The 15,211-nt window shown below is 38.1% G+C and overlaps 2 protein-coding genes across 2 annotated transcripts; one reads left to right on the top strand and one right to left on the bottom strand.

The window, feature by feature from the left end:
- Window positions 1-315: 315 nt before the first annotated feature.
- Window positions 316-3,532, bottom strand: mif (macrophage migration inhibitory factor). The gene is made up of 3 exons (XM_046849692.1): window positions 3,293-3,532; window positions 2,832-3,004; window positions 316-734 (listed from the first exon to the last, which is right to left on the bottom strand). The coding sequence occupies exons 1-3, from the start codon at window positions 3,398-3,400 to the stop codon at window positions 668-670; spliced, it is 348 nt and encodes a 115-aa protein (XP_046705648.1). The 5' UTR covers window positions 3,401-3,532; the 3' UTR covers window positions 316-667.
- Window positions 3,533-4,381: 849 nt separating this feature from the next.
- Window positions 4,382-9,958, top strand: si:dkeyp-121d2.7 (zinc finger protein 239). The gene is made up of 5 exons (XM_046849686.1): window positions 4,382-4,647; window positions 5,052-5,378; window positions 5,609-5,790; window positions 6,850-6,931; window positions 8,090-9,958. Exons 2-5 carry the CDS (start codon window positions 5,084-5,086, stop codon window positions 8,905-8,907), a joined length of 1,377 nt encoding a protein of 458 aa, XP_046705642.1. The 5' UTR covers window positions 4,382-4,647; window positions 5,052-5,083; the 3' UTR covers window positions 8,908-9,958.
- The last annotated feature ends 5,253 nt before the right edge of the window (window positions 9,959-15,211 follow it).

The following is a 15,211-nucleotide window of genomic DNA, read 5'->3' as shown; positions in this document are numbered from 1 at the left end:
TAATTTGTATTGTAGTGTCTTTGGTTATGGTAAATTTCAGGTTTTACTCAGTCTTTTTGTACACAGTGTACAATAATGAACTTTCATGTCTCATTAACGTCTATAAATACTATAAACATGCATTCCCTGGACTGACAAATTTACTAGTAACACCATGTGATGCAAAAATACACCCTGCATTGGATGCCAGTTTACCATACACTTACTTCTTACACACTGATACACCCCTGAGAGCAGTTTAGCGCCAATAACCTACCTGAAAACCCTAAACAGACCCACACAAACCCAGGAACATTCACAGACAGTAGAATAAGCTCATTCATAAATCTTTTATTCATGGTTATAATTTTATTTTGTACATCAAGCCTTATCTAATCACAAAAACACATGTAAGGCAGCAGGATAAATCAAATTCATACTTTTCTTTAGATATTAGACCCAATCAGAGAATTATATTTCATATTTATTTTGTATTTTTGCAATGCTTGTGAATTAACATTAAGATCTTAACAGCAAACAAATTTACATAGAACTGTTATAAACTACAATTCATCAAAAGCAAATCTACATTAAGTGCTGTGTAGGGCATTATATCTCTAGTACTCTGCTGTTTGTTAACTGCTGAAGGAATGGATGAAATGGTAATGGATGAGAAGATCCAGCTCATTTAACCAAAGGTGGAGTTGTTCCAGGCAACATTTGATGCTTCCATGTCGAAAAAGTTGATGTAGATCCTAAAAAAAACAAACAAAAACAAACAAAGTGCTGTTTAATTCTCAAATCCAAAAAATGAATAATGTTCTAGAACATATCTATAATGCTATCTTCAAACAATGGGTGAAGAACAACCCCTTCCTGAAACACTCATTTCTCTCTGTTTTTATGTATTTATGTAAATGTATAACAGCAGACTGTTTTATATGATCACACTCGTTCTGATGCTACGTTCAAACCTCTGCAAGTTGCCAGTCGCTGTACTCTGTGCTGTCCAGTAGGTGTTCCTACTACTGGTTGCCATAGTAACTTTTATCAGCAACTAGCATTCCACTGCCGACAACAAAGCAGAAGGGTAATCGTGTGTAGTTTACTGTTCTCACTAACATATAACCAAATATATCCATATTTGCATACAGTGAAAGGCACACACCTAATCACCACCGATCCGATAGCATCGTCAGTGCATGTGTGAACGCAGCTTAATGCCTTATAGTTTCTATACCAACAGCTCATTTAGAGCAACTTTTATGGTGATAAAACACAATCTAAGCCATGTGAAAAAAAGTGTACAGTGCCTGTCAAAACGCTCTGCCTGCACATTCTGTTTTTTTATATGCTACAAACTACAAAATTTAGTTGTATGAAGATTTACTTTGACCAAATTCTGGCACCTGTAAGTAGGTGGGATATATACGTATCCCATAATATATAATATTATTATATTACTAACACATCCCACCCACTAACAGGTGCCACAACAATGCCAAGGGTATAAAATTTAACCAGTCAGTGCAGTGTCAATCCTTTCCAAACATTTCCTTCCTTGGACGAACAGCAGCTAAAGACAGCGCTATTGATTTTTTTAGTGTTTTTATGCATGCGCAAAACAAATCTTATTTCCGGTATGGAATGACGGTGCACTAACTCTTGTTTATTTATTTATACCTCTGGCATTGTTGTGCATGTTTTGAAGTTTAAAAAAAATTAATAAATAAATAAACACACACACACACACACACACACACACACACACACACACACACACACACACACACACACACCAGATTCTCACTCTCCAGTGTTCTGTATTGTTTAAAGACTATAATCACATTCCTGATGTCACCCAAATGAGGATGGGTTTCCCTTTTGAGTCTGGTTCCTCTCAAGGTTTCTTCCTCATAACATCTAAGGGAGTTTTTCCTTGCCACAGTCGCCACGGCTGCTCATCAGGGATAAATACACATTGTTCACCTTCACTGTTCAATTGTGTAAAGCTGCTTTGAGACAATGTCTGTTGTGACTTGACTTGACGATGTTCCACTTAATTTTCATTTAAAGAATGTTCATTCACACTCTTGGCATCCAGACAGTTCGTTCCTCCAAACATTCAGCTGGAATACTTTGTCATGCCCCATGTAAAACATGCCAAAGGTGTTTAAAGGTCCGATTGTTTGCTCTGTAAATAACACTTCAGAGCTTTGGCTCATTGTCTTGTTGTATGGTGAAGTGGATTCCAATGAGCCACAGTTCAGATGTAATTGCAAGGTGTTAAAGTATAGAACGGTAGCCATGTTGGTTCAGTTGTCCTTTCACCCGGATTAAACCACTGCTCCACAACAACCCCAAACCATTAGGCTTCCACCTCTATGTTTTTAATGTGGGGTGAGGCAGTCTGCTAACATCTCCACTGTTCTTCATCATACATAAGTAGGCAAATTCTCCACAAATCTTTTTTAGCCATTCACTGTTCAATTCTTTTAACAAGTCTGCTACATATAAGCAGAAGGAACATCAATTTGTTCCTTTTGGACATGGAGAGAATGTTCAGTGAAGAAATGTTTATTTAACATTTATAAAAGGTATCTTCAGGACAACAAACGAAGTTGCTAGAGCATCTGCCTTTCACTCAGACTTCAGGTTTGAGAAGTTCGGAGGGGTTCAGTAACTCCTCTTCATCACACCACACCTCTTGATTATATTCCCATCACATCCCTCCTCATCAGGCTTTATTCCATACTTCTCATCATGTACTAATGCCACCCTAACCAAGCCTGATGCCCCTTTCTGCTGTAAAATATCCAGTATTTATAGACATGTGGTGTATTGCGTGTCACCTGTCTGGTGAGATGCCCAGGTGTTTATTCAGCATTCCCATGAGCAGTTTGGAGTACTGTTTGTTCTGCGATCCTCCGATCTTTCCGATGCTGTGGAGGGAGCAGAGGGCACATGGGTCTGCTTTGCCCCCGAACATCATCATCTGATCTGGGATGATGTGCACAGCGATGTACTGGGAGAAAGAAAAAAGATTACATCTCAGTCTCATTTATTGGGAACATATAGGCCATGTGTATCATAATACAAACCATCACACTTTATGGGGATGAAGAAACAAAAGATGAAGAGGACAAATATCATAAGAGGGAGCAAATAATTAGTAGAATTAGTACAAATTTACACACACACATATATATATATATATATATATATATATATATATATATATATATATATATATATATATATATATATACATTCACACTCTGGCCTATTTAGTTGAGCACGAGCTCCCACTCACATTGGCTGGTTTCCCCGTGGCTTTAGCAAGCTCCTGGGTCAATTCAGACATCAATCCTGCAGGAACTGCATCTTTCGAAACATTTGTATTGACCACGAACATCGGCATGACGTCAGGCTTCTTTTATAATTCCGTTAAACGAAAAACAGGGAAAAGAAAACCGATACACTGTGAGTTCCGGATACAGAGAATCACCCTGTGCACGTTCTTGGTCCACGCGTTTCTCTCAAGCCCCGCCTTCTGCGCACAGCAGCCCGCTGGTTGGACAGATACAACGTCAATCAAATTACCGTAAAATAACGAGTATAAAAAATAAAGACTGCAGTAGGTCCAAATGTATATACTGTAAAATAAATATAAATATCGGAATGTTTTACATTTAAGTTGCGATTTAACTTAACAATGAAAGTGAATGAAATTTTTTTTCGTACTACATGTCCATAAAGAATATTGAAAAGCACAAAAAATCTTTTTCAAATTTATTTGCCATTTTTCTTTACATTGTTTTAGTAATTATTTGCAATTTATATATATATATATATATATATATATATATATATATATATATATATATATATATATATATATATTTAATATATAACACCTTATGTGCGAATTAATTAATTAATTTCTGTTTGACCATTTGTATTTAATTACAAATATAATTAAATAAATATAAAAGAGGCAAAATTAAAACCCTCAACACATAAGACATCTATCTATCTATCTATCTATCTATCTATCTATCTATCTATCTATCTATCTATCTATACACATAATAAATGATTTTAAAATAATATATTTTTTCATATATATTAGATTTTTTTATTATTTTATTTTTTTCTCTAATACACAAGAGTTGTATTTACCATAATGTCCATTCATAGACCAAAAATATGATTTGCAATATAGATTAAACTCCCTATATTTTTTAACCTAAACTATTTATTTTTTCTAATATTATCACTTTTCTTCTCACTTTTAATGTTTATTCTTATTACATATTACATAAATGTATATATCAATCACAATATTAATATTTGATATTTAAAACAGTGAGAACGTTTCTAATACTTACGAGCCCCAATGTATGCGCATGCGCATCTGTGCCTTTCAAGGGAAAATCTGGTTTCGTTTCAATCTACTCTCTCTGTAGAGGTAGTGTGCACAGAGTAGGGTGTAGTAAACATTATATAACACGGTAACATAGCAAACTTAATAAAGGAAGAACGGTGTGGTTTTGGGACACGTCCCGTACCGTAGGCGAGAATTAAAAGCACTTAAGGTTCAGAAGGTGGAATACAGAGCCTGGATTCTTATTCGGTGTGAGGTTTTACCAGTGTGAACGGAAAAGGGTAAAAAAAAAAAACTAGATTATTTTGTGAGTGTGAGCGGAGAGTAGATCAGACAGGGTGTGCTGTAATGTTTTTTGTAAGCAGTGTGAGTGTGTGTGTGTGTGTGTGTGTGAAGTTGTTTAATACGGGCTCATTATTAGAGTAAATAGTAACAATAATAATTTTAAGGTGTAAACACGTGTATTGGTTGAAACGGAATTAAGGAGTCCATGAGGGTATTTGAGAGGTTATGTAACCGAGTGCATGGGTTTGTTTTCGGGCAAACTTTTCACCCTGTGCCTCCTGACCTCCTGAGATCTGTGTTAACCCTCAAAAAATGATCTGCATGAAGATATTTTTGGAATATTTATTAATGGATTCAATAATAATAAATAATAAATAAATATCTATGCATTCTACTGCAGTGTAGTGTGCGTTGGCTGGTGCGTAAAGCGCCATGGCGGACTCGGTGAAGACGTTCCAGGCGCATCTGACCGCCGTGATGGACAGCCTGGTGCGCGCCTCCGTGTGCGAGATCACCAAGCTGTTCGAGGACACGGTGAACGACTACCTGGTGGAGATCTCGCTCAACCGCAAGGAGAACGAGGCCCTGAAGCTGCGCCTGAGGCTCACCGAGAACAAGCTGCGCAACGAGCGCAAGTACGGCCTCGCCTGGGCGGCCGGGCGGCGCACTGCCGGTCTGCTCGGAGCGGACGAATCCGGCGCAGCGAAAAAGCGCAAACTGGAAACGAGTAAGCGCAGGCGCAGTTCATTCACTCTACTACTTCTATTACTGCGAATGAGTTGTGGTGCAGCTCTAAACTTCCAGATGTTTGTGCAACGCAAACAGTGAGGAAGTGGAGTGTAATGGCGACTTGCTCCTCAGTTCTCGTTTTTTTCTCCTTCTTCTCCTCTGCTCTGTCTTGCTGTCTCACTCATTTCACTCCCTCCCCCTTCCTGATCTCCTCTCCCTCCCTTTCAGGAGGCAAGCAGGCCAAGGAGTGGAGTGCTGGAGCGTGGGAGGAGGGGGTTGGAGGAGCGAAGAACAAGAGGAGGGACATGTGCCGAGCGCGTCCACCAACCGCTGTGGAAGGAGAGGAGCAGGAGGAGGAGAGGAGACACGTTTCCAGCGAGAGAAAGGAGGTGGCTTCGGTTAAGGAGGAGGTGAGCAGCCAATCAGAGACAGAAGAAGCCAAGAGGGATAGATAAGGAGAGTGATGGCAGGAGGGAGGGAGGAGAGAGAAAGAGTATAATGGAGGAAGGGAGAGTAGGAGGAAAGCGTGAGGAAGGATTGAGAAGAAGGAAACAAAGCAGGAGCAGCAAAAAGGAGAGAACCTGAAATTCGAGTGCAGAATGTATAGGCGCAGGAAACTGAAGCGTGGTTGGATGTGAAACGCACAAAGTTTGAGATGCAGATAAAACATATAGGTTGAGAGAGAGATTCAGCGAGACGGACAGATGGTGTGAATCAGCCGAGGAACCTTTTTTATATGTATATAAAAGGATAACAAACATATACACTGATTCATTTCCCTCAGCCCCCGTAACCCATATCACTCTGACTAGCATCACATATGTTATTACTTAGATACCATTTTATTACCTGGTCATTTTCCAACATTAAAAATGGGCCTGGAGAGCACAAAAGAATAACGGTGTAGAGAATGTAATGATTTAATGATGTGTATCATGGACGTTTGTGATTCAAATTGTGCGCATTACAATCATCATAATCTATTATGAGTGCTTGTAATGCAATTACATTTTTTGTGGAGAGCCTCTGAGATCATCTGAAGCCCGAAATACGACTGCTTTAAAACATTGAAATGGCACTCTTTAGTAGTAACACCAGAGACCACAGAAATCGGAAATTTTAGCCACCTTTGGAGCTCTATTTCTGCTACATTATGTTTCAGGCAGCCATTGTGAAACACACTTTATTGTTAAATTCTGACTCATTTTAAATCATAACACAAATATCATGAATTTAATTGAATCACATTGCACCCTACATTAAAGCTTCTACTTGCCTGGTTGCCAGCTATATGAATTACCCCCTCTGGGGTTGGATATATGTGACAACATTTTCCTTGTAATTGTGTGTATGTGCAATGTATAAATAACGTATGTGTATATAAATTATGTATGCTGTATGCAACCCAGGTTGCAGGATTGGCTGTATATAAATACAACACTCTGTTATTTCTGTGTGTATTCGATCAGAATGACATATACAGGTGCGAGTCAGTGAGGCTGCTGCAGGAGGCACTGCAGATGAGCCAGCCGGAAAACAACTCGGCACACGGTGAGCACCACAAGGCAGCATGTGGGTAAGAGAAGGCGTGTAGCTGTGTGCTCCGTGTGGGATGTAGAAAGTGTCAGCTATGTGCTGAAAAATGGATATGCTTGGACGGCTCCTGAGATATTATATCATACTGCTGCTGAAAACATTTCAACTTCGAAATTTTCAATAGCTGATCCTATAACAATGAGTACACCGGCGTAAAATGGAGATGATTTAATTGTGCCATGTATTTGGTCATTTGGTATTTAATCCGGTGTGCTTCAGTGTTTTTACATTGGGTTTCAGGGTTCCTACACATTTTTCATTTCAAAATTCCATACTTTTCCAGACTCAAATACACATAAATACTCAAATAACTCAAAATACTCAAAACTCAAATATATTTTGGCCATATCCACACTAATATATTTTTCTTTTCGTTTTGGCCTTCTGTCCACACTGAGAACGTACTTTGTCAACGAAAACGTAGCTTTTTGAAAATGTTCTCCTAATTGGATACATTTGAAGACGCTGTTTTCACACCGAGAAAATCGACACGTTGCTTAGTGATAGCTGTGATGTTTCAAACAGCCAGAAAGTAATTAAAAATGCTAGGCTGAAAACAACGCAGGTGGAAGTGTGCTACGTTTTACTCATTATTCGAGCGGTTTCAGACCTTTGTGTGGATGAGCAACTTTTGGGAAATGATTGAAAACCAAAGTGTGGAGGCGGAGCGTTTTTAGACGAAAACGCAGTTTTTATAAAAAAAAAAAAATTTTTTTTTTTTTTTTTTTTTTTTACAAATTCTTAATTTTATATTTTAGAAAACCGAATGGGGCAAAAGTATGGAAACACAAATACTTTACAGTACTCCGTGTTCTTTTTTACATACTAATCCAGACACGGAAAATCAGTCAACCAAAATGTGTAGGAACCCTGTTTTCCTCAATGGAGTGTTATTCCCATTAATCCTGCTTCATACCCAGTGTTCCTGGTTAGCGCTAGCATTAATGCCATTATGAACAGCTTAAGGAGGTTACTGAAGAAGAATTAATGTAGACAGTAAAATACAGCTAATATCACAATGGCACAATCAAGTAAGATTATACAGCGATCCATACGTTACATTGAGACATAGTTTTTAGTTATTACATTTGTGTGTCTTTTGGTTTTTGGAAGATTTGGATCCCGTCTCTACCGGTCCTGGATCGGCTGTGGTCGAGGTATGGGAGCAACCCAATCTCTCATCCATACCTCCAAACAGCAGCGACGAGTTCAGCGGGTTAGAAACTGTGTTAAAGGCTGAGTGTGTGACGGAGGAGGCAGGACCCACACTGACCAGCCCGGACCATGCTCCGGATCGAGCAGAAGGTGTAGAATTCATTGGCCTGGATGGTTTGTGCAGCTCTCAGCAGGACCCTGCATCGTCGAAATGTGAAGCCAACCCTGCTAAGTTAGCCACTGGGAGTCAGGGAGAAGAGGAGGAGGAGTCAGGTCGAGAAAGAGGGGACTTGCTACATTTCTGCCCTCAATGCGGTGGCGGCTTTAATTCCGCCTTGGACCTAGCTGAACACGCATGCCCGTTGGCCGAGGAACGTTTCCAGTGCTCGACATGTGGCCAGGCCTTCAGTCACGCATGGAGCTTGAAAAGCCACGAGTGCGTACAGTCGGGCGAGCAACCGCACTGCTGTGAACTCTGTGGGAAACGCTTCACACACTCGCGCTCCCTCGAGCGCCACCAGCTGGTCCACACGGGCGAGCGGCCACACCGTTGCCCACAATGCGGCCGCAGTTTTAGTCGCCTGGGCAATCTCGAGCGACACCAGCGCATCCATACGGGCGAGCGGCCGTACGAGTGCGGGGCATGCGGCAAACGCTTCAGTCGTATCGAGTACCTCAAGCGGCACCAGCAGATCCACAGTGGAGAGAGGGGAGAAAGGAACCAGGTGCTTAGTGACACAGAGCTGAAACACAATCAATGCTTCTCCAGCTCCTAATAAACTGCGTAGTACTTGATCTAATTCTCCATCCAGCTTTAAAGACCAAAAACTCCTGAATGTCCTCTGACCCTTAAAGCTGAATAGGGTCTCCTAGGGCTGCACAATATGTATATCATGTAGTAATCATTATTACAGGTTTAGCTTTTGCAGCATTGATATTGGAGAAGCCTACATAGTTCAAATGACTTTTACAAACTTTTTTTAAATTATTTTTATTTTTTACCTGTGAGTTTTGTGGCCATGACAGAGCTTCCAGATAAAATTTTTGTAGGTGTGTTTTGGGAAATCCTGGCATTGGTGCAATCTTTACATTACTCCATACCGTACTGATTTAGTGTGTCCTTGTTTAAATATGAATTACAGCAGATCTTTACACATCACAGGCTCACCAATTTTTTTTTGTTTTTTAGTTACAGTTGTACTCTTTTGTCCATTATTTTATTGCTTTAATGTTCCACCTTTTCCTGAATTTAACCACCCTGAAAACAAACAAGACCACATACATTACACAATCATGCGAGTAAAAATACACCTTGTCATGTGCATCACACTCTTAGTCATACAGTTAGGCGTCTTCTACGGCTTCTTCTTCCTCAGCCAGAGCTAGAGTAAAATCCATATTTCTACTGTCAGTAAAAAATTCTGCCTAATTGCTGAACTTCTACCATGTATAGTTTGACTCCATGTGAAGCTTTCTTTGAACGGGATTTGTGTCTGGGTGAATTCTGGTATAACACGAACTCCAATAAACTCCAATGTCTGTTTGTAGTAAACAAAGTAAACAAGTTTCAGGAACGAGTTTCTATGTTAACTGGGTCTTTGTATCACACATGATCAGGAACTTGCTTTATATCCATTGGAGGTTTGAATATAAAGAATATAATTTGCTCATTTGCAGTTCTATTTATTTCACAGCATTTATTATTAGATGGTTAATACAAATGTGGACTAATTTGTTTTCAGAAAAGTAAGGTTGTAGGAAATTGTGATGTGTTTATACAGTATAAAGTGGGTTTATGAATAAGTATAAAAATCCTTTTTAAGCAAACCGATTGACTTTTTTGATTTTGGTAATTGAAAACACACAAATCTTTATTTTTAGTTGTATAAAATTGTTAAAAATAACAGAGATGTAGTGTCTGGGTGTGTGAGTTTATTACACTAATGGAGAGTTGATTAATAGAAAAAACAACAGTAATTCCAGTAGCAGTGGTAATTTGGTGTGCAATTTACTAATGCTATGTATGAAAGAAAAATAGTGACATGATCGGGACTGAAATAAATAAGAAAATGGAGAATGTAATGAATCAAACCCATGTAAAACTAACCACATGAGGAAAGAATGGCTTTAGAAGTGATTTAAAGCTTAGGTCGAATCACAGTCCACTTTCATCCATTCAACAAAAAATATATATTTATAATACATCCAAATACAGAGTGAGGGACTTGGCAGCGCTTCCATCACTCCATGGCCGAGCTATCACTACATTTTTGCAGTTTTTCCAATATATTTTTGCATATTTTCAGCAAAAATAAACATGCATGCCCTTAGTTTTCTCACAGAAATGTGTCAGGTTACCAATATATCCATCTTTTAAAATATTGTATTAACATAAAGATATCAAAACCTTGAACTCATTAGTTTTGCCTATTAATACTCACCGATAGGTAATTTCTAGAAATATCGGCAAAATCTCATAGTTTTTCCGGGTTGCACCTGCGCTGGAGCGGCTTAGAAAGTCCGATGCCATTTTACAGTACGATAGCGGCCACTAGAGGTGAATCTCTGATGCCACGTGCTGTTTGGTTTGACACGTGAGACTGCGTGCTGTAGCACATTCATGTTCACAGTGCATTAACTAAAGTTAACAGATAACATGAAAATTAGCTTTATTTAAAAATGTATTAGTAAATGTTGAAAATAACAAAAAAAGAATAATTAGTATTTATTAAGCATTTGTTTACTTTAGTTAATGTTACACATGGAATCTTATTTTAAAGCTTTACCATTTCACATAAATCCAGTCATACTTAAAATGGCCATCTTTAAATGTTTTCACAAAGGCTAGAGCATTGAAATAAATTTTTTTTATTTGTATAAAGTTCAGTATTATTATACATTTATATTTATATTATATTTATTTTTTGGATCTAGCATCCATATTATTATCCATTTATCGGTTAGTACGATTTGACCTAGCTATCCGTCAAATTCTTTGTCAGTCGACCTCTCCTCTCCTCTGTTTTGCTTTTATTTCTCATTAATACAGTCACTTGAGGTGTCTATTCATCACATCCTTGTAATTTGATTATTGGCCTAAATTTAAAATGTTTAAATCAGACCTGATTGAGTAAAAGACAGGAGGTGGAGATGAAGGTAGCACAGCTGAAGATGTTGAGGTTTTCGTTGGGAGTGATGAAGATGGACAGGATTAGAAATGAGTTTATTAGAGGGACAGCGCATGTAGGACGTTTTGAGGACAAGGTGAAGGAGGCGAGATTGAGATGGTTTGGACATGTGCAGAGGAGTGACATGGGGTATATCGGTAGGAGAATGCTGAGGATGGAGCCACCAGGAAGGAGAAAAAGAGGAAGGCCAAGGAGAAGGTTTATGGATGTGGTGAGGGAAGACATGGAGGTAGTTGGGGTGAAAGAGGCAGATGTAGAGGACAGGGAGGGTATGGAGGCAATATCTGTCTGACACTGGTAGGCAATACATGATCCTTGAATCCCTAAAATGTAAATTAAATTTAATTTCCACCATATATGTCATAAAAACTCATATCCTGTACATGTTATTTAAATTGATAATGTACAATGTACTGTACTTAAATTAATTTGCAATTGTGAAATTCTCAGAGGAAAATTGCAAACTCTAATCATGTTCACAAAGCGAAATTGTGGCCTTTTACAGATCTACATATTAATTATTATTATTATTATTATTATTATTATTATTATTATTATTATTGTTAGTAGTAGTAGTAGTTGTATAGCCTCAAATAAATAGCACTCATAAATCCTTGACAATATGCAAAAATACCTCACAATAAAAACAAGGTTTTTCAAACTAATGGTATTCAGTTTTTTTCTGACATTTGACACAGAAAAGTAAGTCAGTTTGGATGTTCTTTTTAGTAAAAAGAACATTCAGAATTAGCACTCTGTTCTTAGTATGAAAAGTTGGACCACCTTCCACAAGGGGGAGTGAAATCCAAGTGAACACAGCAACTGAAAGAAGAAAGAGAAAGAGGCTTTTAACTTCTCCCATGTACATTACAGCAGAGTAAAATTCATACATCACATATCTTTACAATGGTGGGAAGCTGGAGTCAGCCATAATACATGGCCCCTGAAGCACAGAGTGTTAAGGGCCTTGCTCAAGGGCCCAAGAGTGGCAGCCTTGTGATACTGGGGCTTGAACCCTCAAGCTTCCAGTTAGTACCTCTAACCATTAGAGCTACTGTAGACATGAAAATCAGAATATTTATTATAAATATAATTTAATAAATAAGAACACAAGTTTTTTTTTCAAATGGCAAAACCGGGTAATTTCCTGGTTTTTTTAAATGTATTATAATTTTTATATTTGATATGTCTTATTGTTCCAAAAAACAATAAATGCTAATATAACTAAAAGGAATGACATGTGTAGGCCAGAATAGATCAGATATCTGAATGATTTATTTTATTACTATAATATAGCTTCTGTTCCTGTTGTATTTTATTGTTGCCTTGTTGGATTTGTTATCACAACTTATGGATGGTAAAAGTATTCACTTTGTGAAGTCCCAAATATCTGGCAATGTTAGGCGGAATTCTGGGAGGATGTTAATAAGTCCCAAGGCGAAACATCTGTTCAGTTATTGAGTGCTCAACAGTGGGACTGTGAAAGTTGGAGATACAATAAATAGACAAAAGTCAATTCAAGTCAAATTTATTTCTATCGTGCTTTTCACAACAGACATTGTCTCCAAGCAGCTTTACAGAATTTTAAGAATTAAGGTGAATGGTGTGCAGTTATCCCCGATGAGCGGCCATGACGACTGTAGCAAAGAAAAACTCCCTTAGATGTTATTCACCCAGATGAGGATGGGTTCCCCTTTTGAGTCTGGTTCCTCTCAAGGTTTCTTCCTCATAACATCTAAGGGAGCTTTTCCTTGCCACAGTCACCACGGCTGCTCATCAGAGATAAATGCACACCATTCACCAGAAACCCGTTGATTTCTGTAAAGCTGCTTTGAGACAATGTCTGCTGTGAAAAGCGCTATAGAAATAAATTTGACTTGACTGGACTTGATGAAGAAACCTTGAGAGGAAGTATTATATATTATTTGAAAAAGTATTAGTATGCCTGACTCCTCCAGCCATATGTGGTCCTTCCCCAAACTTTTACCACAAAGTTGTAAAGGATGCACACAATTGTTTCTTTGGATGTGGAAGAATACATTTTCTCTTCCCGAGACCCAAACCTGCCCCTGTGCACAAAGCCAGCTCCATGAAGACATACTTTACATGGGTTTGAGTAGAAGATCTCCTGTAATAGACCTCAACCCTACTGAACAATCTTTGGGATATACTTGAACACTTCCCAGACTTCCTCATCTCACCTTTACTGTATCAGCACTTGACTTTACTAAGACCCTTGTTGCTGAATAAGCTTAAATATCCATAACCACACTCCAACATCTAGTAGAACATTGTCCCAGAAGGTGGAGGTTATAATAATAGAAACCGAGCGGATGTTTTACAAAACCCCAGCCAAGATTTGAAGGTATGCTACTTCCATAAAGTATTTACTGCACAAATTTTTTTTCAGCTTCTCCCATTAGGGGTCGCCACAGCGGACCATCCTCATGTTTGATTTGGCATGTTTTTACGCTGGATGCCCTTCCTAACGCAACCCTCCCTATTTATCCGGGCTTGGGACTGGCACTAAGGCTTGTGTACCCCTAATGGCTGGGGTTGGTTCCCTTACCGCGGATCGAACCCGGGCAGCAGCAGTGAGAGCGCCGCATCCTAACCACTAGACCACCAGAGAATTTACTGCACAAAATAAACATTTTTATTATTATTATTATTTTTTTTTTTAATTTGAGTTGGATTAATTAGTAGGTCATTGGACCTCTGGCATGTTAGCAGCCATAAAAACATATATTTGGTTCTGGTTGGGTTTTTGGAGGTAGACAAAGGTTTAATTCAGTTAATTGTTAGCTGTAATGCTAAAATGTGTGGCAGCAGTTTGAGGAAGAACCACATATGGGTGTAAAGGTTAGGTTTCCACATGCTTTTGACCATACAGTGTATGCAGCGAGGTCCAAAAGTCTGAAAATGAATTTCAGTTCATTGTCAAACTAACAATTTATATTGTCCTTTGTACAAAAAAAAACAAAAACAGAATTACTTCAAGTTTGATCTGTTCCACTGAAGTGATCAGAAGACACTCTGAAGAATTTGATCTCTTATTTGATTCTACGTTTTACTCGTGTCTGTTGTAAATATACAATAATTTCATTGAAACTTTTGTATTAAATGAAAAAGAAAAAGAAAAAAGAATGCATTTTTACTAGTGAACCTTTGGACCATACTGTGTTATACTGCATGCTTATTTTAATGCACATCCGTGTACATTAAACCTGAGTCAGCTAAAAACTGTAAAAAAAAAATGAAAGAAATAAGTATTTGTTTGCTTGGATATTTCTTAGGTTCATGTTGATGTCATTTTTGATTACTGATTCATATATAATGATAATAATAATATCCTAAAAATCAGGACAACATATATATTTTTATGGAAAAAATTAGCACAGGCTAATGTAAAAGTGTTTATTCAATGTATTCAGAATTCTAATAATAAAATTTTGATATGCATATTATTGTTGAATCTATAGAAATTTTAACATTGATCGTAAATATTGTTAGTAGTCTACAGCATTTGTTTTCCTGCTGCCTCATTTTAGACACAATAAAGTTGAGTTGAGAATGAAGCACCTCCTGTATCTGTGATCAGTGATAAACGTTAATCAGATGACTTGCCTGTAACTCAAGAGTTCATGAGTTCAAACTCTGTCTGTCATTGTGTCCATCCTGTCTTTAACCCCAAGAAGTTCCTTCTCTCACATGCCAATAATTCAAGATAGGCATTTCCAACAAAATCTCACCTACATGCCTAAATGCTTTGTCTGCACGTTTGTCACTGCAAGAGCACCTACACTGATAAAAAAAAAAAAAACTCAGTGTTTCTTGCCGATTTTCAGAAGGTCGAACAGATTGCTTTCATGAGATGTTTAATTTATCCGAA

The sequence above is a fragment of the Silurus meridionalis genome, chromosome 5, assembly GCF_014805685.1.
Source record: "Silurus meridionalis isolate SWU-2019-XX chromosome 5, ASM1480568v1, whole genome shotgun sequence".
In the NCBI taxonomy this organism is placed as follows: Eukaryota; Metazoa; Chordata; class Actinopteri; order Siluriformes; family Siluridae; genus Silurus; species Silurus meridionalis.
Note: the sequence above shows the minus strand (reverse complement) of the source record. Positions and strands in the feature narration are given on the sequence as shown.

Bases quoted from the DNA above. Each gene is read 5' to 3' on its own strand.
- mif (XM_046849692.1), bottom strand. From the start codon at position 3,400: ATGCCGATGTTCGTGGTCAATACAAATGTTTCGAAAGATGCAGTTCCT. The intron at 3,005-3,292 runs GTGAGTGGGAGC...TCTTTCTCCCAG, and splicing joins CCACGGGGAAACCAGCCAAT to TACATCGCTGTGCACATCAT. The intron at 735-2,831 runs GTGACACGCAAT...TGTTTTTTTTAG, and splicing joins CTGGGCATCTCACCAGACAG to GATCTACATCAACTTTTTCG.
- si:dkeyp-121d2.7 (XM_046849686.1), top strand. From the start codon at position 5,084: ATGGCGGACTCGGTGAAGACGTTCCAGGCGCATCTGACCGCCGTGATG. The intron at 5,379-5,608 runs GTAAGCGCAGGC...CCTCCCTTTCAG, and splicing joins AAAGCGCAAACTGGAAACGA to GAGGCAAGCAGGCCAAGGAG. The intron at 6,932-8,089 runs GTGAGCACCACA...GGTTTTTGGAAG, and splicing joins GGAAAACAACTCGGCACACG to ATTTGGATCCCGTCTCTACC.